This window comes from Macaca thibetana, chromosome 4, assembly GCF_024542745.1.
Source record: "Macaca thibetana thibetana isolate TM-01 chromosome 4, ASM2454274v1, whole genome shotgun sequence".
Taxonomy (NCBI): Eukaryota; Metazoa; Chordata; class Mammalia; order Primates; family Cercopithecidae; genus Macaca; species Macaca thibetana.
The window spans coordinates 147620704-147648655 of NC_065581.1; the positions used below are offsets into that span (position 1 = coordinate 147620704).

The following is a 27952-nucleotide window of genomic DNA, read 5'->3' on the forward strand; positions in this document are numbered from 1 at the left end:
GCACGTTTAGCAGCATCCCTGGCCTGGTCCCACTAGATACCACTAATATACCTCCTCTCTGAGTTGTGACATAAAATGTCTCCAGTTGTCAAATGTCCACTGGGGGGCAAAATCACTCCAGGTGAGAACCACTGCACTAGATAAACGAATGCCATGTCAAACATCCCCAGCTAAGTAGCTTCCACATTTTTCTTGATGTCCCATTTTCTAATTGTCTGAAATCTAATTAAAATACTTGGTGACAACAGTTGGCTACTATTATCATTACCTGTATCTACTTCTATTTCATGTAAAATAAAAAATTTGCCTGGCGTGATGGCATACAACCTCTCAGCCCAGCTACTTGTGAAGCTGAAGCGGGATGATCGCTTGAGCCCGAATTCAAGCCTAGCCTGGGCAATATAGTGAGATCTCATCTCTAAAAAAAAGAAATAAGAAATTTAAGGCAGTTATTAAGTATAGCTGTTACTGATAATTAACACTGAAAAATACACATTAAAATAAAGCACACATAGAACCACATCCATAATAGCAATTGAAATAAATCTTTATCAGAATGGAAACATTACTCTATACAAGTATAGAACTATGCTGTTAGCATTTATCCATATTCTGAATTTTTTGTTTTTTCCAGGATTGCATTTTCCAAGCCAGATTTTTTTCTTGTCCTCATAACAGCAACTTAAATTACTAATGAAGGGGGCTATATACAGTCAATAGCAGTTATTGCTGTTTGTCCTCAGAGTACATTTAATTTTATTTGTTGCAATCATCTGGGTATGTCATGCTAAAATTAACAGTCCCTGAATCACTAGATGAGGGAGAGAAGAGATGAGCATAAAATTATTTGAAGAATTTGGACCAACATTAAATATTAATAACTGAATGTGGACTATCATTTTAAAACATTTTATTTTCATGTGCTATTATAATTTATATCCAGACACAATAATCAAATACAAAGGAAAATGTAAGACTCTCAATTTCTAGTTTATAGTTTTTTAAAAAATCTCTTTATTAACTTGTTACAGTAGAATACATTTTTAAAAATATAAGTACAAAAAATTCTCGGTGATCACCAAAAATGTAATCAATAAGGTTACAATCCTTTGTTTCTCTGAATCCTTTTTCCTATAACGAAAGTGTATCTTTTAAACCTTAAGAAATTCTTTTTGCAATACCTTTTCCTACCCATTTTATCATAGTTTATGTCCTACCAGCGAGGATCTTGGAGAACTGCTCACATTAATCTTGTTTCCTGGGTTTTATTTCAAACTGTCCTGAACTTTATAGTAATTTTTGCTAAAGGCAGTTCCTAGTAATCAGTTATTTACCTTTGGTAAACTTAATTTTAGATGAAAACCATGCACAAAAAAACAATTGTCTTATGACTAGACCTTCAAGTTAGGGGGTGAATAGTCTATGCAGCATAAGACAAACCATAACTTTTACCTTTAAATTTCCTCATTTGACAAGAACTATCACATTCCTTTTTAAAAGGGTACACATAATACGTTTTTAATTTGGAAATTTCATATTCGGTGAAAATTCAAATTTTAATTACTGTGGAATTTTGACAACTCTAGCAACGGCAAAGCTGAATTTATTTCACTATTATCTATCAAAAAGCAAGTAACATTGTAAGATTTCAAATGTTTAACCCGGTAAAAGTGAGAATATATTTCAATCAAGAGCATACCATCTAAAAAAAACACTATTGCTATCTAGTCATATGCATTTCTTATTACATTTTTGCAGCCCCTAAGTGTTCAGAATAAATGTAGCATTCACATAATACTATAGTCAAAGAAAAGAGTATATTCTTTTATTGGATTTTGTTCATACATGTTAAGTTTCAACTTTCAATAATAAAATTCAATAAATTTGATTCCTTAATCATAAAAACTTGCTTTACACATTATTTACATGTTGTCAAAGTCCATACAAAACATCACAAGGATTTGATTGACTCTGCATGGTACCATCACACAGGAGGAGGGAGCTAATCCGGTAACATACATTCAAAGATTAAATTGTAGATATGCACAGTGTATTTGGCACTGTTCATTAATATTATAACACCTTCCTCTCAAAGACAGGCATTCTTAAGTGTTAGTCACGATATACCAGAATTTGCTAATCACATTAAAACCACCTTTTAAACTTTATAACAGTAACCGATTATTACAGTTTTAAGAAACAAAACACAATGAGAACTGGGAATGGAATTCAAATCCTCCAACTTCTTGCTATGCTCCAAGCTGCCATTCATAAAACAGGTTTAAATTTGGTAATTTTTCCATTGTGGGGAGTGTCAACAAGAAACTATTCAAAGACAGTATTTTCCAATATAAATAAAGACACATACTTTTGTTTAAAATTACCAGTTCTTCTTGGGAGTGCAAAGGGAGGTTTGATGATGTACAACTTGTGATGCTTTTGGCAGGAATTATAGAACAAACAATGCCATTCAAGTTGTGGAGATTGTACTAGCAGGTGAACTCATAAAGAGAAGGTTCTGGAATGACTACATCTGAAAACAGAATCTTAGTAGTTTGTACTTTGCCTCCTCCTAGAACTTCAAGAGACTCAAATCATAGGCTACAAATGTACTTTCAAGTATATACTTATGAATGGAAAGAGAAAATAAAAGCATGAAAAATGCAAATATTAAACCTTTAGTGGCTTGGGCTATATTCCAGTAGGTAATTTGACTAACTTCACTTTAACAAAGATTAAATCCCTTCATTTTAATCAGGTCCATTAAATTTCATTCATTAAAGCTATACATACTCCAGAATGTTTATAAGACATTTATACCTATCATGTTTACAAAAGGCATAAATTCAGTCTTAAGCTGCATTACAAATGCCTCAATATAACATAATCACAGTATAAGGAATCAGAAATTCTCTGATTAGATATGCTGTAGCTTCACACAAAACTCTCAGTAATAAATTAAAACAAAAAAGTCGTACAATGTATAATGGATTATGCAGTGCAAAGTAACGTCACTGGACCAAAATTTAGTTTAACCATTTTTATTTCAAGTGTATTTAAAAAATCATAAATGGGGTTTCATAATCCAAAGTTAAAACATTTATTCTTCATAGCTTCAGAATTTGACAAGCAACTGTAGACCATCCTTTCCAAATCCAGTCTTCTTTGCTATTTTCCAAACTTCTGAGATCTAGTATTGAACTGCTCCATTCTAAATGTACAGTTTTAGATAAGTATTGTACACTTGTTGATAAGGGTTTTCTGAAAACAGTCTATCAAATATCAAGAATGGTTTCTATCTAAGAATCAGCAGTGAGGGAAGAATAAACACCTATCAAGAAATCAATTATTCATTTTAAAAATAACAGAACCAGTGCTGCTCTCTGTCATAAAAGAGAACATGTAAAATTTATTTTTATAGACTTTGGTAATATTTTGTTCCCCACAGAGGCCTTCAATCTTACTTAAAGATATTTTACACACAGTAACCACCAGGATTTACTGAGTAAAAATCTCAGTTATTAACCATGCCCCTAAAATGTGCTATTCCAAAGAGGAACAGGTTACTTTTGAGGAAAAAAGCTGCCTTGGTAACTTCCCTCAAATGTTTATTTTTAAAAAAATAGTTGATGGAAATATTTTTTAAACCAGCTTTGGGTATAATACGGCATACTGCCCATCAAACAAAAAAGGAAATCAAAACTTTCTTTCCATTTATAGTTAGTGTTCCACCTTTACTATCAAGATTACAACTTATTGACCTTTTATGCTTGGTTTTTTTGACTGCCTAATCCAATATTTAAATTTTTAAAAGTCTGCATTTCAATGTGGTAAGAGTTATTTTTCAAATAATCTTCATAACCCAGAATAGAGACACCAGAGCAATACTCTCAAGTCATACTTTTGACTACAATTAAGAGATGAAAATGGACGGATATCTGAAGACAGGTATTTCCTCTGCTCTGAAGGTGAGCAAGCTTTTAACATGTGAGCAACACAGAACTCCACTCCTCTGGAGCTCCTTTCAACTCAGAATGCTCCCGTTCAGTAAGTCAATATATTATTCTTAAAAATTAAAGTTTGGTCACTAAGAAGGACTGAACAAAAATTATTCCCCTCCCGCCAAACACAACCAGAACTGTTCTAATCAGGCCCTTTGCTCCCCACAAAAATAGGGAAGTAGCTGGGCTGAAGACTTTAAGTGTGACATTTCAGTTCCTAAAACATTGCTGCTATTTGCTCAAAGTTGTAGGTCTATGTATTTCCTTCTCCGATACGTCCCCATTTATAAGTTTATTTCCATACATACAAACGTGCACATGTGTGCACGTGCACACGCACACGCACACACACTCACTCTCAAGTAAGACACTTTTTTGTGTTTGTTGATAAATTATGAGGATTATGAACTAGGTGTGTACAGGGTTTCATAGGTGCTTTGTAAACATCAGAGTCGCTTGGGTCCTTTCCTCCATAAGCCTCAAATCAAATTATGCAACCAATGACCACTACTTTCCCAGACGCTGTTCACAGGCTGCATACTGACGAAGGGCAGAGAAAAAGTCCTCATAACTGATGTTTAGGTGGGAAGGCAAAGAGCTGAAAAGAAAATACAGGGGGGGAAAAAGCAATTAGATATACACTGTATGTAATGTAGGGGGGAACCAGAAGATAAGGAACAAAAAGAAGTTAAGAATAGAATACACGACATGGCACAAGTATACATATGTAACAAACCTGCACATTATGCACATGTACCCTAGAACTTAAAGTATAATAATAATAAATAAATTTAAAAAAAAAAAAAGTAGAATACACCAAATTATCCTCTACCAGACAGCACCATGAGAAGCACAGAAAATGTCTTAATCATAATATGGAGACTAAAAGGGTGGGACCCTGACAGAACAGACTGGGAAATAGCAGAGAGCCTCTGAGGCACTGAGGGGTAGTGGTCACTGTTTATTGACGAGTGTTCATGGAAGATAGGTATTCCCTCTGCTCTGAGGGTAAATTATAAGCAGAATATGCCAAACAATTTCTACTAAGATTGTTCAGCTCGTTGTGAAAGAGTTCAAGTAAAAAATTAATATGCCATGCTTAATGTTGGGCAGGGCTACACAGCATCCAAACGCGATGAAATATTGTAGCCATGTTGTGAGCAACCTATAAATCAACACTTATCTCCACCATTTCCAATTACTCAAGGGCAATTACAGTGTGAAAATAAGCACTTTAAAGATAGACTGAATACACGATCAGAGGGTTCTATTATATTATAAGTAACTATTAATTTTCAATAAGTAACATGAAAAACATCTGTAATTTATGTAGCTTTATAATATGGGAATTCCAAATATAATCTGGGAATTCCAAATAGTATCAGGGTCAAACACCTGGTCAGAACAGAAGAGTCACAGAGTCCCATAGTCACATGCACCACAAAAAAAGAGTGAACAAACCTACCTTGAAAGGACTCCTGCCTGTCTTTAGCTATACTTTTCTTTATCCTTCCTCTGACTGCCAGAAATTCTGAAACAAGTCACCCACTTCTAACTCCTCATCATCTCTTATTAATCTCTGCTATCAACCATAAGTCTTATTCACGTCTCTGAAATAATATGCTCAAAGAACAAATGTAATGCATTCTTCTTGCTAAAGCTTGCTTCAAACATCCTCAAACTCTCAACTTTCCTAAGTCTTCCTCATCTTACCCCTTCAATCAACCTCATCTCCTACAACTCTTCCATAAACATAGTGCCACTAGCCCTCAATGCCTCAGAAGCTCTGTTGCTATTTCTCAGTCTGTTCTGTCAGAACCCCACCCTTCCCTTCTCTGTATTATGATTAACACATTTTCCCTGCCATCACAGTGCTCAGTCTCGTAAAGGGTACACAAATACAAAGCAAACCTCAGTATAATGTGATATAGCTATCACAGACATGTACATAGGTCAAAGGAAGAGCCTGTTATGTGCTTCATATCTTGTCCATTATCAGATTTAAATTCTCAGCTCCAAATTAACAGGCCCTTTGTACAAATATAGAGAAGTTTAAATAACTTTCCAAAGTCACATTATTGAGCTGCATAGTCAAGATTCAAACCAAAATCCTTCTGTTCTTCCCTCCAGACCACTCCCAACTGTCCACGGCATCACTGCTGTCATACTTGGAGACCACCTGAAATGACTTGAAAACTCTTGGAGAAAACCAGGTAAGAGAAACATACTCCCACCATAAAGAAACTCTGAGTCTGGAGACCTGGGTTCTAACTCACTTTGTGACAAGCTTGAACAATGTCTCTTCCCTATTTTCCTTACCTATAAAATGAGAAGGTAGGACCAGATGATTTAGCGTCCTTTCCAACTCTAACATGCTGCATGTCCTCTCCTCTTTTTGAAACTCTGTCCCTCCTGCCCGCAAGCTTAAAGGACCCCTTCGTACACTCTGGAGAGATACTCTGTATTCTCATAGGTTCAACTACTTCCTAGGTTATCATGATCCCCAAACATACATCTTTAGCCTTGACTTCTCACTCAAGCATCAATTCTACATCGTTATCTGTCCTACACTAAGCATATCCATCCAAATAGACTATAGCCTCAAAATCATCTGCATCTTCCCTTCAAAACTGAATATTCCCTTTACTTTCTGGTTTCCTCTCAATAATATCATAATCACTTAGTCACTTAAGCTTAAAAACTTAGGAGTCATTTCATCTCTTCTCTAATTTTATCACAATTAGTAAAGTGCTAGGCCTGCAATTATACTTGGTAAATACTTGTCATGAGAGAGAGAATTTGTAGTATTCTCCAAGACCCAGCATTTAAATATATTTTAAGGCTACTATGTCTCTCCTTTATTCTAAATTAGGGGTCAGCAAATACAGCCTAGGAGCCTGATACTTGTTTTCGTAAATAAAGTTTTATCAGAACACAGTCACAACGCTTGTTCACATATCATGCTTGGTTGTTTAGCTATAGCAGCAGAGTTGCATAGCTGCAATAGAGAGGAGCAGTTGTAAGTGACTGTATAGCCTGAAAAGCCTAAAATATTTACTATCTGGCCCTTCATAGAAAGTTTGCCTAAACTGTTCTAAATAAGCAATTTCACTCTTTTCAATGTATTTTCCCTTAAATTATAGTTATGGCCTCTTCACTTGTCTTTTTAATCTCATCCTTTCCCAAATCCAATCCACTCTAGTGCATAAGCTACTAAACAAACCTTCCAAAATCACCATTCCCACATAATATACAGGCTCAACAGGTTTCCTATTGCCTGCCTACCACTATAAACATTCCTTATGCTGGCATTTAAAGATTTGTGAACCTTGACACCTCTGAACTATATGATTTCATCTCATGCTACTGCCTAACACTGTCCGCTCCGGTGTGGCTAGTTTCTTATTTCTTTAAAACACGCCCCAAGTTTTCTTTTTTCCCCTCTTCTCGCCTTTCCTCTAAATATGAAAACTGTACCCATTTTATATATCCGTGGATCAAGCCACACCCTTTACAATGATGTCTCATTCCCGATCTCCTAAGGTAATTAGTGGCAATACCAAACATCTGCACAACTATACGCTCTCTTGTGTCTAACTCATTTATGTATGACTTTATTTTACCTGTGACACTGTGAAATAACTGACGTAAAAGATCCAGTATTATAATTCTTTGGAAATCCCCACCAGATCTAGTATAGTGCTGAGCTCAAGAAACACTTGCTGAATCTAAACAAAGTCAGTACACTTTTAATTACTTACACAATCTCAGTCAATCTGATGTGCCAGGGAAGAAAGCCTAATGTGCTGTCCACAGGACCAAACTTCAATACTAAATCAGGATCAGGACAACCATTTGAACCTTGGAAATAAAGAAATACACATGAACTTAACATGCACTGCACCCACATGCACACACACAGAAACACACAGATCAAGGGCAAAATGTATTAATCAAATTGGTTTCTTAAACTACCTGTTTTCTTCGGGTATGTCTCCATGCCCCACCCCCAACTCTCTAATACATACTTTAATATCTATGCTCATTCCAAATGTGGAAGTTTTCTCAAAAGTCTATTTAACTGGATTGATTGCCTGATAAGGGTAACCCAACTCCCACACTACACCCAACAGGTGCCCCCAAAATCACATGTATCTTTTAAGACTCAACGTAGGTGTTTTCTTGGAATCCTGGGAAACGTACTACAGTTCTAAGGGCATGACTGCTTGATTCTGGCCACAGAATCGAATAACTTCAGAGACGAAAAGGAAATTTAAAAAGTATCTATTCTCCTTCCTTCCCTCATGTATCTCATTTTACAGCTATGAACCCAAAAAGACCAACTCCTAGCTATATACTACAAATGTCTACAGTGCTCCCCAGAGCCGGAGCAGCCTCAGAGAGCAAAAGGAGACCAAGCATCTGCCTCAACAAGGGCAAGGTCAATTTTTATCTCTTTCATGAACTGGTTTCCATATGAGACCTGACTTGGGGAAAAAAAGGATAAGGGTATTTCAATAGCTTAAAAATAAAGTTTGAAGAGTATAGAAAAAAGATACTATAATTTAAAGTTCCAATAGTTAATATCCTTAGTTCTGCCACTAACTTATCTGCTATACAATCTCTCCAGTGCCAAATTCCTTCATTTGTCAAATAAGGAAACTGGATTAGGTGGTCCTGTCCAGAAGCAATATTGAAAAAATTACTTCCATAACAAAGTCCTTTTAAAAGTCCATACTGGTAGAGTGAATGGGCCAGGCAGAAGAACACACATTCCTATATCACCTAAAAAGCAATCAATTATCTTCCATAAAAAATGACAAGAAGGAACTGCAAACCAATAGTGATGTAAAGAGGGTGGCAAATCTTCTCTATAAAAAACATGTTAAATTGGAAAAAACCAACCATTCAAGAACACTAGATACTGACCAAAGGCGGACAATTATTCTTTAAAAAAACAAAGCAAAACAAAAAGCTAGAGTTTTCAGTAAGAATGGCAAAGGTCTACGGCCTTCTTGCCTGGGACTGCTCCCAATGTCCACCCCAATCAACTGGAGGGAACTTACATTTTACCAGTATATCTCTGACAGAATAATTAGATGATTTGCTACTTGCTGTCAAAAGATATGGACTCAATTTGGAACTGGAGGGTATAGGCAAGAAGGAAAAGGAACAATGAAAATCCATGGTTTGACAGTTAAAGGTGGGAAATTCAAAAGAGAACAAACAGGAAAACACACAGCTTTACTTGCCTGAGGTTGTAGCCCCAGTTAGTACAATGGAAAGAAATTTAACAGTGAGATCCAGGAAATAAGGGCTCAGATAAACTCTCACATATCCATGGCCGACTGGGAAATAACATACATACTAGGAGGGGAAGCAGGGTAGGGGACAGGGCAGGAAGAAAGTTCAGTGAAAATCAAAAGCCAAGGAAACTTGAGAACTACTGGCAACTTTAAATTCAGTTTCCAATACCAGAAATCATGGAAGCCTTACAAATTTAAGGTATCTAAGCATAACCAGTGTGGAAATCACTGGCTAACCACTAAGCTACATAGACATAAGCCGGACTAAAAAATAAAATAAAAAAATAACCTCAGCAGAGACAGCAGGAGTAATCTTTATTTATAGACAACATGATCCTGTATTTAGAAAATCCTAAGTCTCTATGAAAAGAGCTACTAGAACTATTAGGTGAACTTGTATCTTAGCAAGGTTGCAGGATACAAAATCAATATTAAAAAACAAGTGTATTTCTAAGTATTAACAAACAACCTGAAAATTAAGAAAATAATTCCATTAACAACAGCATCAAAAAGAATAAAATACCTAGGAGTAAATTTAACAAAAGAAGTAGAAATTCTATACCCTGAAACTGCAAAATATTATTTAAGAAAATTAGAACCCAGCCAGGTGTGGTGGCTCACGCTTGTAATCCCAGCACTTTGGGAGGCCTAGGCGGGTGGATCACGAGGTCGGGAGATCAAGACCACCCTGGCTAACACGGTGAATCCCCATCTATACTAAAAATACAAAAAATTAGTCGGGCGTGGTGGTCAGCGCCTGTATGTAGTCCCTGCTACTCGGAAGGCTGAGGCAGGAGAATGGCGTGAACCTGGGAGGTGGAGTCTGCAGTGAGCCGAGATCGTGCCACTGCACTCCAGCCTGGGCGATAAGAGCAAGACTCTGTCTCCAAAAAAAAAAAAAAAAAAAAAAAAAAAGATAATTAGAACCCAAACAAATGGAGAAATACACTATGTTCATGAACTGGAAGACTCAATATTGTTAAGACGGCAACTTTCCCCAAATTGAGCTATAGATTCAACTCAATCCATATCAAAACCCCAGCAGAGTTTTTTTAAATTAAAAAGCCAATCCCAAACTTTGTAGAAAAATGCAAAGGACCCTGAATAGACACAACTTTGAAAAAAAAAATCTTACTCAATTTTTTTTTTTTTTGTACACAGTAGCCAGCCTCACTTCTCTCCGGCTCACTCCCCCATCACCTTTCCCAGCCTCTAGCAACCATCCCTCTACTCTCTATCTCCATGAGTTCAATTGTTTTAATTTTTAGCTCCCACAGGTGAGAACATGTGATGTTTGTCTTTCTGTGACGGGTTTATTTCATTTAACATAACGACCTCCAGTTTCATCTGTGTTGCTGCAAATGACAGGATCTTGTTCTTTTTATGGCTAAATACTACTCTATGGTCCACCTGTACATTTTCTTTATTGATTCATCTGCTGCTGGACACTTCAGCTGCTTCCAAATCTTGGCTATTGTGAACAGTGCTGCAATAAACATAGGAGTGCAGATTCTTTTCTTTTTGGTATATATTTAGCAGTGGGATTACTGGATCATATGGTAGCTCAATGTTTAGTTTTTTGAGAAACCTCCAAACTGTTCTCCATACTGGTTGTACCAATTTACATTCCCACCAACAGTGTACAAGGATTCCCTTTCTCCACATCCTCGTTAGCATTTGTTATTACCTGTTGTTAAAAAAAAAAAAGCCATTTTACGATATGTTATTGTAGGTCTAATTTGCATTTCTCCAATGATCAGTGATATTGAGTATCTTTGCATATACCTATTTGCTATCTGTAAGTATTCTTTTGAGAAATATCTATTCAGATCTTTTGCCTATTTAAAAAATCAGATTAGATTTTTTTCCTATAGATTTGCTTAAGCTTCTTATGTATTCTCATTATTAATCCCTTGTCAGATGGGTAGTTTGCAAATATTTTCTCCCATTCTCTGTGTTGTCTCTTCACTTTGCTGTTTCCTTTGCTGTGCAGCAGCTTTTTAACTTGATGTGATCCCATTTGTTCATTTTTGCTTTGGTTGCCTGTGCTTGTAGGGTTTTGGCCCAGTCCAATGTCCTAGAGAGCTTCCCCCAATGTCTTCTTGTAGTAGTTTCTTAGTTTGAGAGCTTAGATTTAAGTCTTTCATGCATTTTGATTTGATTTTTGGATGTGACAAGAGATAGGGTTCCAGTTTCATTCTTTTGCATATGGATATCCAGTTTTCCCTGCACCATTTATTGAAGATACTGGTTTTCCCCAGAGTATGTTCTGGGCACCTCTGTCAAAAAATGAGTTCACTGGAGATGTATGCATTTGTCTCTAGATTGTCTATTCTCTGCCATTAGTCTGTGTCTGTTTTTATGCCAGTGCCATGCTGTTTTGGTAACTATCAGTATGGCTCTGTAGCATAACTGGAAGTCTGGTAACGTGATTCCTCCAGTTTTGTTCTTTTTGCTCAGAACAGCTTTGGCTATTCTGGGTCTTTTTGTGATTCCATACAAATTTTCGGATTGTTTTTTCTAGTTCTGTGAAGAATGTCATTGATATTTTGATAGAAGTTGCAATGACTGCAGATTGCTTTGGGGAGTATGGACATTTTAACAATATTGATTCTTCTTCCAATCCATGAACGGAAAATAGGCCTACATTTTTTGGCCGCTGTCCTTAATTTCTCTCATCAATGTTTCACAGTATTCATTGTAGAGATCTTTCACTTCTTCGGTTAATTCCTAGATATTTAATTTTATTTGTACCTATTGTAAATGGGATTACTTTCTTGGTTTCTTTTTCAGATTGTTCACTATTGACATCTAGAAATGCTCCTGATTTTTGTACACTGGTTTTGTATCCTGCAATTTTACTGAATGTGTTTATCTGTTCTAATAGTTGTTTGGTGGAATCTTTAGGTTTTTCCAAATTTGAGATCAGATCATCTGCAAAGAAGGACTTCTTCCTTTCCAATCTGGATACCTTTTCCTTCTTTTTCTGGTCTGATAGCTCTAGCTAGGACCTCCAGTACTATGCTAAATAACAGTGGTGAAAGTGGGCATCCTTGTGTTCCAGATTTAGGAGGAAAGGCTTTCAGTTTTTCCCCATTCAGAAAGATAGTAGCTATGGGTCCATCATATATGGCTTTTATTATGTTGTAGTACGTTCCTTCTATAGCCAGATTTTTATGGGTTTTATCATCAAGTGTTTAATGTTATCAAATGCTTCTTCAGTATCAATTGAAATGACCATGATCTTTATCTTTCATACTGTTGATATATAAATCCCACCTGGTCATGATCTTTTTAATATATTGTTGAATTTAGTTTGCCATTATTTTGTGGAGGATTTCTTCATGAACACTTATCAGTGACACTGGCTTGTAGTTTTCTTTTTTTGATGTGTCTCTGTCTGGTTTGGGTAACATGGCAATACTAGCTTCATAGTACGAATTTGAAAGCATTCCCTCCTTTCTATTGTGCAGAACAGTTTGAGTAGAATTGGTATTAGTTCTTCTTTAAATGTCTGGTAGAATCCAGCAATGAAGCCATCAAGTCCTGAGCTTTCCATTGCTCTAAAACTTTTTATTACTTCAGCTTCAATCTCATCACTTATTATTGGTCTCTTTGGGATTTGGATTTCTTCATGGTTCAATCTTGGTGGGTTGTATGTGTCTAGGAATTTATTTATTTCTTCTAGATTTTCCAAGGGGGATTTATTGGCACACAGTTGCTCACAGCAGCCACTAACGATCCTTTGAATTTCTGCAATATCTCCTTTCCATCTCTGATTTTACTTATTTGGGTCTTCTGGTTTTTTTCCTTGGTCTAACTAAAGATTTCTCAATTTTATCTTTTCTAAAATACCACCAATTTTTTGATCTTTTGTATATACTTTTTCATTTCAAATTCATTCATTTCTGCTCTGATCTTTAAACTTTTCTGTTAGTAAAAAGAAACATACGTTTCTTTTGCTGCATCCCATACGTTTTGGTATGCTGTATTTTTATTATCACTTGTCTCAATAAATTTTTCAATTTCCTTCTTAATTTCTTCAGTTACCCACTGGTAATCCAGGAGCATATTGATATAGTTTCCATGTGTTTGTATAGTTTCCAAAATTCCTCGTTATTGATTTCTAGTTTTATTCCATTGTGGTCGGAGAAAATGCTTGATATTATTTCAAATTTTGTGAATGTTTTAGACTTGTTTTGTGGCTTAACATATGGTCTCTCCTTGCGAATGTTTCATGTCCTGACAAGCAGAATGTATATTCTGCAGCCATTGGATAAAATGTTCTATAAATATCTATTAGATCCATTTGGTCTACAGTGCAGATTAAGTTCAACGTTTCTTTGTTGATTTTCTGTCTTTATCTATCCACGGTTGAAAGTGCAGTGTTAAAGTCTCCAACTATTATTGTATTGGGGTCTATCTCTCTCTCTTTAGCTCTACTAATATTGGCTTTATATATCTGGGTTCTCAATGTTGGGTGCATATGTATGTACAATTGCTATATCCTCTTGCTAAAATGACCCCTTTATCACTAGACAGTGAACTTCTTTGTCTCTTCTTAGAGTTTTTGTCTTGAAATATCTCTTGTCTGATATAAGTATAATAACTCCTGCTTTTTGGGTTTCCATTGGCATAAAATATCTTTTTCCATCCCTTTATTTTCAGTCTGTATATGTCTTTATAGGTGAAGTATGTTTCTGGTAGGCAACAGATCATTGGGTCTTGTTTTTTATCCATCCGCCCACTGTATGTCTTTTGAAGAGTTTAGTCTACTTACATTCAATGTTATTATTGATAAGGACTTGCTCCTGCCATTTTGTTATTTGTTTTCTGGTTGTTTTGTGGTCTTCTCTTCCTTCTTTACTTCCTTCCTGTCCTCCTTTTAGGGAAGGTGATTTTCTCTGGTGGTATGACTTAATTTCTTGCTTTTTATTTTTTGTGTATCTCTTTTAAGTGTTTTGATTGGAGATTACCATGAGGCTTTCAAATACCAGCTTATAACCCATTATTTTAAGCTGATAACAATACTGCTTGTATAAACAAATAAGCAAAAAGAAAACTAATAAAAACTGTACACTTTACATTCATCTCCCCATTTTAAAACTTTCTGTTGTTTTTATTTGTATCTTATTGTACTGTCTATGTCTTGAAAAGTTGTTTTAGTTATTATTATTGACTGGGTCATCAGGGTCTTTTTATTTGACAGTAGTTTTATATACCACAGTTACAGTTCTGTAATATTCTGTGTACTTACTATCACCAGTGAGAGTTGTACCTTCAGATGATTTATTGCTCATTAACATCTCTTCCTCTCTGATTAAAGAATTCCCCTCAGCATTTCTTGCAGGGCAGGTGTGGTGCTGATAAAATCTCTTGGCTTTTGTTTGTCTGGGAAAGTCTATTTCTTCTTCATGTTTGAAGGATATTTTCACTGGGCATACTATTATTCTAGGGTAAAAGTTTCTTTCCTTCAGCACTTTTTAAAATATGTTATGCCACTCTCTCAGTCAGTAAGGTTTCTACTGAAAAGTCTGCTGCCAGATATATTGAACCTCTATTGTATGTTGTTTCTTTTCTCTTGTTGCTTTTAGAATCCTTTTTTTGTTTTAATCCTTGACCTTTGGGAATTTGATTATTAAATGCCTTGAAGTAGTCATCTTTCAGTTAAATCTGCTTGGTGTTCTATAATCTTCTTGTAGTTGAATGCAGAGATTTTTCTCTAGGTTTGGGAAGTTCTCTAGGTTTGAATAAACTTTGTACCCCATCTCTCTCTATCTCCTCTTTAAGGCCAATAACTCAGATTTGCCCTCAAGAGGCTTTTTCCTAGATTTTTAAGTGTGCTTCACTCTTTTGTCTCCTCTGTGTATTTGTAAATAGTTTATCTTCAAGCTTATAACTTTCTTCTGCTTGATCAATTCTGCTGTTGAGACTCTGATGCATTCTCAGTATGTCAACTGCATTTTCAACTCCAGAATTTCTGCTTGATTCTTTTTAATTATTTCACTTTCTTTGTTAAATTTATCTGATAGAATTCTGACTTTCTGAATTCTTGAAAACACACAAACATCCACACAAAAACTTGTACACAAATGGTCATACGGCATTATTCAAAAACTGGAAACAAACCAAATATGCATTAACCGATGAATGCATGAGTAAAATGTAGTATATCTAGAAAATACTACGCACCAATAAAAAATAATGAATGACTAATGCATTTTACATAGATGAACCTCAAAAATATTACAGTAAGTAAACAAAGCAAGACACAAAAGACTATATATTGTATGACTCCTTTTATATAAAATTCATAGAAAAAGCAACAGCATAGTCAGAAGTCAGACCAGTGGTTGCTGGTTTAGGGGGCAGGAGTGGGGACTAAAAGCAGTCACAAAGGAACTTTGGGGGTGATGGTATTCAGAATGCTTGCTTCTGTCAAATTAATGAGTTAAGAATTGTGTACATTTTCATGTACCCTAAGCCTACAATGCCTGCAGGCAAACACCTGGGCTTAATAAACATTAGCGCTTTCCCATGGACTACCTGAAGGTCATCTTTGGATCTCCATCAACTTTTAGAATGTCCTTATGAAATTACTCTCTTATTAGGACCTCATAGGGTGCAGGAAACAGTCAACATCCCAGTAACATCTGAGCAGAGAGCTCTCATAATGGTGTACTACTCACTGAGCCTGAATATAATTAGGCAATGACAGAGAATACAAAGAGTAGGGTAGGAAACAAGTAGTCAACAAAAGTAGGAAGTTAGCGAAACCAAGAAGTGGGATATGGACTTTGCTCTGTGATGGACACATGTCAAAGTGGAAGAAACAAAGAATGGAGAGTTAAGTAAGTAAGTAAGTTAGACAGAAAATGCATTTCTTTTTCTTTTTTTTCTTTTTCTGAGACAGGGTCTCACTCCGTCACCCAGGCTAGAGTGTACTGATGCGATCTTGGCTTACTGCAACTTCTACCTCTTGAACTCAAACTATACTACTGCTTCAGCCTCCTGAGTAGTTGGGACCACAGGCATGAGTCACCATGCCTGGCTAATTTTTTATTTTTTGTAGAGATGGGGTTTTGCTATGTTGCCAAGGTTGGTCTCAAACTCCTGTGCTCAAGCGATGCACCTGCCTCAGCCTCCCAAAGTGCTGGGATTACAAGTGTGAGCCACCCCAACCAGCCTGAAAATGCATGATTAATAAGTAAATGGATATTCTAAATAATAAAAAATGAATGAATGTCTAAAACTGTATGTCTATAGAAACTATTAATGAACATGAATTTACTAGAGAGACTGTCTTTCTTCAAAAGGATCAAGGCTAATGCTAGTAAGCAAGAAGGACCATGATGGTAAGGCAAAAAGGTCCTAAAGGGAATTCTCTAGAGAGAATAAGCAAACCAAAGGCTTTTTTAAACAGCTGAAGAAAAAAAGTTATATTTGGTATAACATGACAAATACAGTTGTATATTTGGTACAGCATAAGAGAAAGAATAATTAAAAAGGAATCAGGGTAACAGTAAGATTATAGGTTATATTCCTGGGATCACCTCATAAAAAGATTAAGTTCAAAGTTAAGGGAAAGTTCAAACTAAAAAGAAAGGGGAAGAGGGAGAGGAAGGCTAACAAGCAGAAGTCCTATTTTCAAGAACAGTCATCACTACAAAAAAGATCCTCAAAGGTCGTCCCCTTTACCATTAAATCCTCATGCAAGTGAGTGGCTACAAATCTCATTGTCTCGAAACCATTTTCACATAGGTCTTTAAATTTCAGAAATTTAACAGGTATAGCAACAAAAAGAATCAGGCTTTATAGTATGAAAGAAACAAATATTTCCTTTCATACTGTATCCTTCTGTGACAAAACTAAACACACACCACATACATATACACATATATGTATATATATAAAAAACTTACTAAGTAAACTGCCTAACATATCTACATCCAAATCTGTGGGTCTCTTTTGCTTCTGGGCTACTAACTGGCAAAAGTCCTGAGCAGCTCTCACAATATCTGCTTTTCCATCTTCCGGGGACAGCACCTTCACTGCCAAATGGCAATTTAAAACTGGAAGAAAAAACAAACAATGTATTTTAAAAACACTCTCTTACAAGTCTATTTCAAAATCAGTTTTAAGAAATATACGGTTTAAACCAAAATAAACATACAGTTCTTACAGTAAACAAGAATTGTTTAAGCCCTTCAATTTCAATATCAAAACATACTTAGCTATTCTCCTCTGAAAGGATCTATGCACCCCAAATCACGTCCATGTATAAATTTATACACTGCCTTCTTTTCAAAGTGTTCAGAATGACTATGTATTGTGACTACATCCTCTAGAAAACAGAAGCTTTACAGGCTAACAAATTTTCATGCATCTAAAATTTCCTCTATAATTGCAATACAGTTAGCAGTAACACAGAATAAAAGAAAAAATAAAGACTAAGAAAAAACTGTTACAGTGGAATATGCATTGCCTATAGCATATACACCTTTTATCAATTCTACTTCCATAGGAGCTATCTTACAACTGATAGGGATTCTCAGATAACACTGCAAAATTCTTATCTATAGACATGCAAATTCTTTCTTGTCCAGCAAAGATTCAATTTCTTCCCTCACGCCATAGAACAACCAGTTGTACCTCTATTTATATATTCATTTCAATATCCCTACAAATGTGTCCATTTTATGGATTTTCTGTGGAACCAGTTAAAAAATTTGCCTGGTTAAATAAAATCCTCACAATGTGTTCACTTTTTACCAAGATTAAGATGGGAAAGTCTAAATCTGATGATTAAAGATGTTGACAATAAAGACTACGAGAGCAACGTGAATGAATAAATGACAGAGTAACAGAAATTGCCATGAAACATGAAACACACATCTTCCCATGTCACATGTTCAATTATACACTCATGCTTACCTTGATCATCTTTGTCATTACTATTTGCAAATTCTGGTGAGTATTTTGAACAATCTAGGCCCAGAAGTTCTTGCTGTTGTTTTAAAATTTCATCCATCAATCTGGAATTATTTCTTTTGAAAATACCTTTAAAAAAGAAAAAGGCAAGTAAAACGCAACTAGGTTAATTTTTCCTCTTCAAGTGAATGCTTGCTGTGAAAACAACACTAGATCCAGTACTGAACAAATGTCAAGCAAAGCTGTAATGACTAGTCCTAAACTAGAATCTAAAAGGAAAATATGACAACAAAACTTTGTTAATACAAGAGTCTGCCTTCCAGGAAAAAAAAGAACAGAAGTAACTACTTAAGTAGTGGCATGTGAATATGACAGAAATTTAGACTTAGAAAGGACTTTTAAGAGATCACTTACTTAAAATCTTTGTGGATTCAGAAACTGAGGCCTTTAAGAACTCTTTAAGGTTCTTCTCCAAGAAATTATAAATTGCAGCAGGGGTCTAGAGCCTGTTGTGTTCCTCACTCACAGTCTAATGTACCTTTTCTGCAGATTTACTACTTGTATTAAATACTATTGCTTCAATTTGATTAGTTTTTTAAATCGTAAGAAGTAGTAATATGGATTACATAAAAAGTAGAGAACAGAAAAAGTAACAATTTAGTAAATTAAAACAAAGCACAGAAATAAAATACATAAAATATATGGTCCTCTATGCAGGGAAAAGTTAACACTGTTAACTACTGTCATGTTATTGAGAAAGACAAAGGAACTGTGTGACATACATTTAATGTAAAACTAGTAAGAGCTCAAACTAAAAAAAGGAACAAGTCGTTGACAATTTGCAGAGGCAGCTTTCTAGTGGCCATTGCCTTTTTAATCTTTATCAAATGTTCCTACTCTGTACTCTCAGTCAGGCCTGACTTTAAAATAGTTCAACAAAATAACTGGAAGAGAGAACACAGGTTAATATACACACACACACACATATATATAAAGCTGCTTAAATCTTTTCCTTCAAACCAGTTCTCTTTGTAGAATTTCCAGCTTTTATATGTGTGTGTGTGTGTGTGTGTATTTATATGGCACAGAACCTGCTGAATATACTGTATACAAATGCCAAGCCAGAAGTATATGTGTAACAGTACTTACAAAAGTAGTCTCCTTTGGTGAGGAAGGCTTTATAAAATAAGATGAGCTGAGATGAACTCAGAAGGTTAAACAGAAGAAACTAGAGAAGATACCAGGTGGGAAAAAATGCTTAAGAAAAAGCATGAGTTTGGAATGTTAAAAAAACAGACCAGTGCTGCTGATGCAAAGGATATGAAAAAACTGGTAAGAGGACAGTCCTAGTTTTTATCTCATTCTGCCTGCCAAATGGATAAACAACAATTTCTGAGCAATATGGAAATACATAAAAATTTATATCTTTACAAGAATCTGGCAACCACATATAGAAGGGCAAGCAGCAGACTACTGTATTAGTCCATACATAATTTGTTGAGGGGATGAGGGGAAAAAGGATTCATCACAAAGGAAGAATTGAGAGAATATGGTACATGACTGACTTAGAAGTGAATGTAGAAAATTCCATGGCTTTTATCCTAGGTAGCAGAAAACGATACCTTTTTTTTTTCTTAATGAGACAGAGTCTCACTCTGTCGCCCAGACTGGAGTGCAGTGGCGCAATCTCGGCTCACTGCAACCTCCACCTCCTGGGTTCATGGGATTCTCCTGCCTCAGCCTCCTGAGTAGCTGGGACTACAGGCATGCGCCACCATGCCTGGCTAATTTTTTGTATTTTTTTTAGGAGAGATGGGATTTCACCGTGTTAGCCAGGATGGTCTTGACCTCCGGACCTCATGATCTGCCCGCGTCGGCCTCCCAAAGTGCTGGGATTACAGGCGCGAGCCACCGCACCTGGCCAATAACATTTTTAAAAGTTGAAAATTCAACAAAGAGAAGTGGTTGGAAAGAAAGGATAAGTTCGGTTTTAGACAGCTGATGATAGAAAATTTAGGTGGGGATTACTATAGAAGTGATTAAGAGGGATCATACAGAAGGAGTTCAAGAGAGGTCATATAAGCACCAATGTGAGTAGGGATCTTATCTGTTTTGCTCACCAGGGCCAACCACAGTGTCTGGCACAGAGCAAACAATAAATAAATGTCTGCTGAAAGAATATGGGAGCTCAGAAACTGAGACACAGATATACACTTGGGAATCATCCTTCTTAATGTGGGAGAGCCAAATACACAAGAATCACGATTAGTAAGATTTCAAATATAAGTAGGTATATATAGAGAAAAGTCGAAGACTAAGATGGCACTACATATGAATGCCCACAATTATTATGAAAGTCTAAAATCCTAAGACTCTAAGTGTGGAAATATAAAAGTGAGCATTTTGAAACAGCCATATCCAGAACAAGATTAAGCAAAAAAAAAAATCACTAAATATTAGCAAAATTTTTAAAGGAAGGTGATTAATATCAGGAGCTATTTGAATGGCAATCTTTAGAACAGTAATACTTGTGGAGTAATGCAGAAGTGTAGGATATAATCATAATCCCCAAATCAATCATAAAATTCACATGTATGATAGAAAAAGCACATATTCCAAAACAGCATATAACATACATGATGCCGGCTTATAAATTTTACAAGATTTCCAACTATCTACACAAGTTAGACCACACTTTGGTCTGTACTGTATGTATAAATTGTGGAAGCCATATGAATTTCAAAAATTTCTTAATTTAACAATGGCCTGGGTGCCAGTGGCTCTCACATGTAATCCCAGCACTTTGGGAGGCCAAGGCATGAGGAACAGTTGAGGCCAGGAATTAGAGGCTAACCTGGGCAACATAGCAAGACCTTGTCTCTACAAAAAAAAAAGTTTTCAAATTAGCTGGATGTGGTGGCACACGCCCTTAGTCCCAGCTATTCAGGAGGCCTAGGTGGGAGGATTGCTTGAGCCCAGGAGTTCAAGGCTGCAGTGAGCTATGATCATGCCACTGCACTCCAACTTGAGAACAAACAAATGTAAAAATCTCCATAACACTCCAGCCAGGACATGTAAGTTTATTAAAAATAAAATGGTAAATGACTCCCTTTCCCATAAAAACTAAGATTCATTTTAATAGTGTTGGGTAATACTAGGAAAGCCTGCTTTGTCTATTCACATCACACCAATCCCTTCCTTTGATACTCTTTTTAAAAACCTAGCCTTCAGTTCTCACTAATTTGTTCATATTTACCTTAGCCTCCAGATTAAAATGGTAAATCTTTTCAGGAACTCTTGCCCTCTTCAAAGCAATGGATGACAATCTTATCACCAGAATATTTACTACTTCTCCTCAATCTTTATTCTTCCCTCCTCAGTTTTTCTGAAGCGTTACCATTAATGACCACCATGCTTCCTTCTCAAAATTCTTTCTCCTCAGTTTTTCTGAAGCATTACCATTAATGACCACCATGGTTCCTTCTCAAAATTCTATCTTTATCCCACCTTGTCTCAATGTTCTCTTCCTGATTCAACACGTAACCTGGCTCCTTGAATGGCCCACTCTCACTTTCCACTGAATCCTCTTCTTTTCACCCTAAATAAAGATTATTCTTCAGGTCTCCCATCTCAGCCCTCTCTTTCTGTCCATGTGCTCCTTCTTTTCTGATTCTAGTTACCCACAAGACTTGAAAACAAAAAAAGCCCAGACAAAATTAGGTGAGGTAAAATTTGGGGTGCAAAAATTTAAGGGGGTGCCGAAAAAAGCTCAGTAATTAAGACAACGAATAACAATGCAGTATCTTTAAAAATTAAAATGCCCAAGTATCCACGATGAACAAAACATTAAAATTTTAGGTAGAAACAGGATCATTTGGTTCCTAACATTCCTAGTTCATTCAAACATCTAATTCTACCTTGAAGTTCTGTAGGCACCTGAGAGTGAACAAAGCCAAACCTCGGTGGCTTATCTAATAAAGCTAGCTCTCAGAACACTTACATGACATCAAGGTTAGAAAATAAATTAAAAGGAGTAGGACTTTAAGTGTATAACTTACATGCACTTAAGAACAAGACTGGAAGAGGACAACCAAAATGAGAACAGTAAATGTATAGGGGTAGTAGGACAGCAGGTGATTTAAAATCATAACCGCTATAAAGTGGTTTATAATTTAACAACCAAAAAAAAAAAAAAAAAAAAAGCTCTCCTTCTTGATACTCTATTTCTAAAAAAGGCATGAGTATCTGCCCAGTCACCCAGGCATCCTCTCTGCTCTCCCATTATCACCCCCGAAAGCCCTACTAATTATGCTAAGCCCATATACTCTTTTACAGCAATGTTTCCTATATCCATATTCCTTTCTGTCCATTGCCCACACGGTTCCCAGCCATTGTGCTGTTCTTTATTATATATATACATACATATTTTTAAGAAACAGGGTCTCACCCTGTCATCCAGGCTGGAGTGCAGTGGGACTATCACAGCTGACTGCAGCCTCCAGCCTCTAGGCTCAAGTGATTCCCCTGCCTCAGCCTTCTGAGTAGCTGGGACTACAGGTGCATACCACTGTGCCCAGCTAAGTTTTTTATTTTTGTAGAGACAGGGTTTTGCTTTGTTGACCAGGCTGATCTCTAACTCCTGGCCCTCAAGTGATCCTTCCTCCTCGGGCCTCAAAAAGTGTTGGGATTACAGGCATGAGCAACCAGCCCAGCCTACTTACTTATAATATTATAAGCAACTTCTGTGGGTGTTCCTGCCCCCTTCTATTAAGTACTGCTAGCTTCAACACCAGATTTACTCAATCCTGGCACATTCCAACTTCGGTATCTTAAATGGTTCCTAAAATGCCTAGTGTATTAAGAACAAACTGCTCAGTCCAACATTAACATTCCAGCCTATGTTTCCAGGCTTGTTGAAGACAAATCAAATGAAGTTTTCCATTTCTCAATAATACTTTATCCCCACAAATTAGAATTGCCTATGTTCCTCAAAAACACATAGAGTGACTCCAACCTCCATCCTTTATGCCACTTCCCCAAGCCCAGGCCTATTAAATTCTCCTAATTCTTCATAGGCCAGCTGAAATGTCACTTACCTTCAAGAGGCCTTTCCCAATTCCCCAACCAGATGTGCCCCATTCCTCCTCTGACTTACCCTCACTCTCAACTCCTCCATGTACACTCATTTAAAATTGTTAATAAACTAATATTCTGCTTTTTATTATAGCTTAAATCTCTCCACCCTCCCCTCGACTAAACTGTAGTCTTATTTGTGAATGTGTGGCTTACTCATCTCTTTTCCCATATTTTCCATATAGCAGTTCAATGTTTATTTAATCAACTGAATTACCAATGTACAAAGTGCCGCTTAACAACAATGAAACATAAAGGAACATGTCACTGAATGGAATTTTTCTTAGGTTTCCAGGAACATGCCACAAAAAAGCAGACACTTCCTTATTGCACACAGGCAAAAGTTCCATTAAAAGGAAAGAATATTCACTTTGGGAGGCCGAGGTGGGCAGATCACGAGGTCAGGAGATCGAGACCATCCTGGCTAACGCGGTGAAACCCCGTCTCTACTAAAAATACAAAAAAATTAGCCGGGCGTGGTGGCGGGCACCTGTAGTCCTAGCTACTCGGGAGGCTGAGGCAGGAGAAGGGCGTGAACCTGGGAGGTGGAGCTTGCAGTGAGCTGAGATTGTGCCACTTCACTCCAGCCTGGGCGACAGAGCAAGACTCCGTCTCAAAAAAAAAAAAAAAAAAAAAAAAGGAAGAATATTACAGAGAGACACAATTACAAAACGTCTCTTATAAAGACTTTCATACAGTTATTGGAACAGAATCTTTGTCTTGGTTGATTTGGATGCAGAAATGAAATTTAAAGGTATGGTTTCTGAGAATTGCTGTGAGTGTAGATAAGACCCTATGGGCAAGATAATTCCCAATAACTCATAACTTGACCCCCAACCAGAAATCTGATTATACGTAATCACAAGCAATATTAGAAGCTTACAGTTTTCTTCAGGATTCAATGTCTACACACACACACACACACACACACACACACACACACACACTTCACATGATACACAAGAAATACAAGATATAAGGTTGGCTTTGACTAAAACAGGCAATTCCCCTAATAATATCATAGTATATGTACAGATTCTTTTTCTCGTATTATAATTCATCTAATTCATCCTGTTTCCCTTCTAGAATCTAAACTAAAGCCAAAATAATAAACTATTATGAAAGCTATTTTATGTAAAAGGAAGCTAAGATCATATTCATTCAGAAATAACTGATTAAGGGAAAACACTTGAAAATACTCAAATTTTTAAGAAAACAGTATTTTACAGTATTATATAGTATTGTGCCTCAAGAATCACTTTATCACATCCTTTTACAGGTGAGGAAATAAACCCAGAAAGGTCAAACAATTGTCTTTGGCAAGCATCTACGAATTTGGCCTGAAATCCAGGTATCCCTCTAATTATTCAGTTCAGTTACTATTTCTAACTCTGATAAAGGAACAATACTAAACTCTACCGTACAATTAAATTTTGAACTCCCTTCCAAAAAAGTTGAATTGTATAAAATAAATATAACCTATCTTTTAATAAATGGGCAGTATTTTTCAAAAAAACTAGGACTGGGGCTTATTTTTTTGAGACGGAGTCTCTCTCTCTCACCCAGGCTGGAGTGCAATGGTGCAATCTCGGCTCACTGCTGCCTCCACCTCCTGGGTTCAAGTGATTCTCCTGACTCTACAGCTCTTTTTTAAAAGCCTTTTAAGGAGGTTTCACGGGGCAAACAGATATTTGAATTCTTTAGGAGTGACTTGGGAATCTAAAATAAGTTTTTGCAATAATGACTTAAAGAATTTTACTTTATGTTTTGTTTCTTTAAAATTATATTTCATGTACTCTCAATTTCCCAAATGTAAACTGCATGAAATATAAGAAAAAAGTTAAATGGGCTGGGCATGGTGGCTCATGCCTGTAATTTCAAACACTTTGGGAGGCTGAGATGGGAGGATCACTCGAGGTCAGGAATTTGAGACCAGCCTGAGAAATGTAGCAAGACACTGTCTTTATAAAAAAAAGATTAGCCAGGCATGGTGGCTTGTGCCTGTAGTACTACCTACTTGGGAGGCTCAGGCAGGAAGATTGTTTGAGGCCAGGAGTTCAAGGCTGCAGTTAACTATGATCGCACCACTGCACTCCAGCCTGGGCAAAAAAGTAAGACCCTGTCTCTAAAAAACAAGAAAGAAAAGATATATCAAATAGCCATTTATGACAAAACACACACAAGAAAATCTTCAACTTCCAAGGTAAGGAACCTGCATACATATCCCTTGAATCTACAATAAAAGTTGAAAAACATAAAAGAAAAACCGCAAAATCTTCAACTTCCGTGAAAGAAGAAAATTATTCTAGCAAACTTACACCTCAGAAAGACTACCATGCTTTTATTTCTTAAATACAGCAGGTATGCATTTCGAGGGCCAAATGAAGACTTCCTTTTATATTCTAAGAAACATCTGTTTTAAATTCTAGCCTTAAAAAATAAGATGTTCAATGTTTAGACAATAAGGGAATATTTCCTAACCTTCCCCATAACTGCTGGAATGTCCTAACCTTACCATTGTAACACAACTATTTCTACTTCTCAGTATTTTCTAGTCTTTGTCCACATGCATATGTAATCCTAGTGTATGTGATTATGCAATTTTGTATACTGCTTTTTTTACTTGCATAATATGTATCCTTCCTTGGTGCTAGTCTGATGATTATTTTAACAATTGTATGAAACAAAAAGTTTTTTGCTGTTTTTTTCCGGTTCTTAAAATACAAAAATCAATACTTCCAGGTGACTGCTATTATAGCAATCACTGTATTGCATATTCTCTCAGCAGTCAGGTTTCTCACCACATTCGAGGAAAGAAGAGTATCATATGGAGACCAGAGATGTCAGCTGTGGCCATAACATGAAGGGGCCTGTGGGCCTTGGTAATGAACTTCAAAAGCATTCCAACTACAACGAGAAGTTGCTGGAGGGTTTTATTCAGTCCAAATGATGCGATCAAAAAAAGATCACCTTACTGGTAGGTGAAGAATGGATTATACAGGGACCAGGATAGAAAACTAGAGATCAATTAGGAGGCTACTACAGTAATCCAGGTGAAAGAACAATTGTAATTTAAACTTGGGTGGCCGCGATAGAGACTAAAACAAGGATTAGGTCTCGAAAGTACTGTTTTAGACATATAAGGCATAAGACTGACCTAATAAAAGTAGATGTTAGGCAAGGAGTTAGATACAGAAGTCTGGAATTATGGGAGATATCAGTACTGTATTTCCAGCCCAAACCTGCGTGTCAGCACACATGACATTTAAAGCCATGGCTTTGGGGAGATCATCTGCAGGACAGGGGTCAGCAAACTACTGCTATGGAAAACAGCCACATTTGCTTATGGCCACTTTTTAGCTACACTAGCAGAGTTGAGTAGTTGCAATAAAGTGAATAACAGAAAGACAGGGGCATACATACAGCTCCAAACTCTAGGACACCACAACATTTGAAAGTACAACAGAGGAGGAGAAGCCAGACATATGGATTAGAAGACAGCAGAGTAGAACTGAATTTGCCTAATCTACCTATTAGGTTACATAGTGTATTCAGTCTTACACATTAACTGAATAATAAAGTCATGACATGCATAACTTTAAATTAAGGGAACCAAGTAACAAGGAGTTCAATTAGACAAGTATTCCATCAGTAAATTTTATCTGCATTCCTCAAATACTGATTATTTTAAAAGGTATGTGAAATGTATAATCAAGTCTATAAAATGAGGCTTTTAAAATACATGTACTGTTTCTTTTAAATCTGAAACTAGAATTTTTACTGTGATTATTCATTCCCTTCTACAGAAAAAGACTTTTTAAGAAATAATAGCAAGTACTTACAAGAACAAACAAGGGAAAAAATGAGATAAGCACTGAAACAATCTCGCCTCATTATTAAGCACTTCACTGGTTATAAATAAACGCCAGTTCTAAAAAATTGGCCTACCTCTTTTTCTTTTTGAACTAGACCCCTAAGTTACCTCTAATAACCCAATTATAAAACGACTAGAGAACAATCTTCAGAGAAGAAAACATGTATTTATGGAGCAATAATTTAAAGTGAAAAAAATCTACCATTAAAATTTTACATGACTGAAGTAGTCAAGAGAAAACAAATCATAATAAAATACATAGGCCATTAAGCTATTTTATTTCAGGAGAGAGCCCTTCAGGACACCTCACAGAACAACAATTATACTGTAGAAAATTATACTGCAATGCTGTAGTAAGAGAACAGGTATATGTAATGGTGACAAAGTATAACAAAATGAGGGCTGGATTTAAGTCCTAGCTTGTCAGCACAAAAGATATGTAAAATGAACAGGCCATATGGGTTTTTTCGGCATCTGGTTGCACATTTTTAAAATGAGAATATAGTTACAGAATCTGCTCACCTGACAAAGTAACAACTCAACACAAAGCTGGAGCACCATAACATGAAATTTTTAGTTGGTTTTTAAAAAAATGCGTCCTATAACTCAAAGGATGAACACGTATACTGGTGGGATGAAGAAATTTCTATTAGTCTTTAAATATCTTTTACAAATAATTTCTATGACCTGTAGATAAGTGCCTGTTT

The 27952-nt window shown here is 36.2% G+C and overlaps 1 protein-coding gene across 1 annotated transcript in view; it reads right to left on the bottom strand.

Annotated features, from left to right (window-relative positions):
* Window positions 1-1798: 1798 nt before the first annotated feature.
* Window positions 1799-27952, bottom strand: part of NUS1 (NUS1 dehydrodolichyl diphosphate synthase subunit) — a 33996-nt gene continuing 7842 nt past the window's right edge. The window contains exons 2-5 of the mRNA XM_050786552.1: window positions 18242-18367; window positions 17230-17379; window positions 7763-7862; window positions 1799-4599 (exon numbers count right to left, since the gene is read on the bottom strand). Of these exons, the coding sequence (XP_050642509.1) occupies window positions 4509-4599; window positions 7763-7862; window positions 17230-17379; window positions 18242-18367 (467 nt within the window). The 3' untranslated portion in view covers window positions 1799-4508. The remainder of the gene's footprint in view (window positions 4600-7762; window positions 7863-17229; window positions 17380-18241; window positions 18368-27952) is intronic.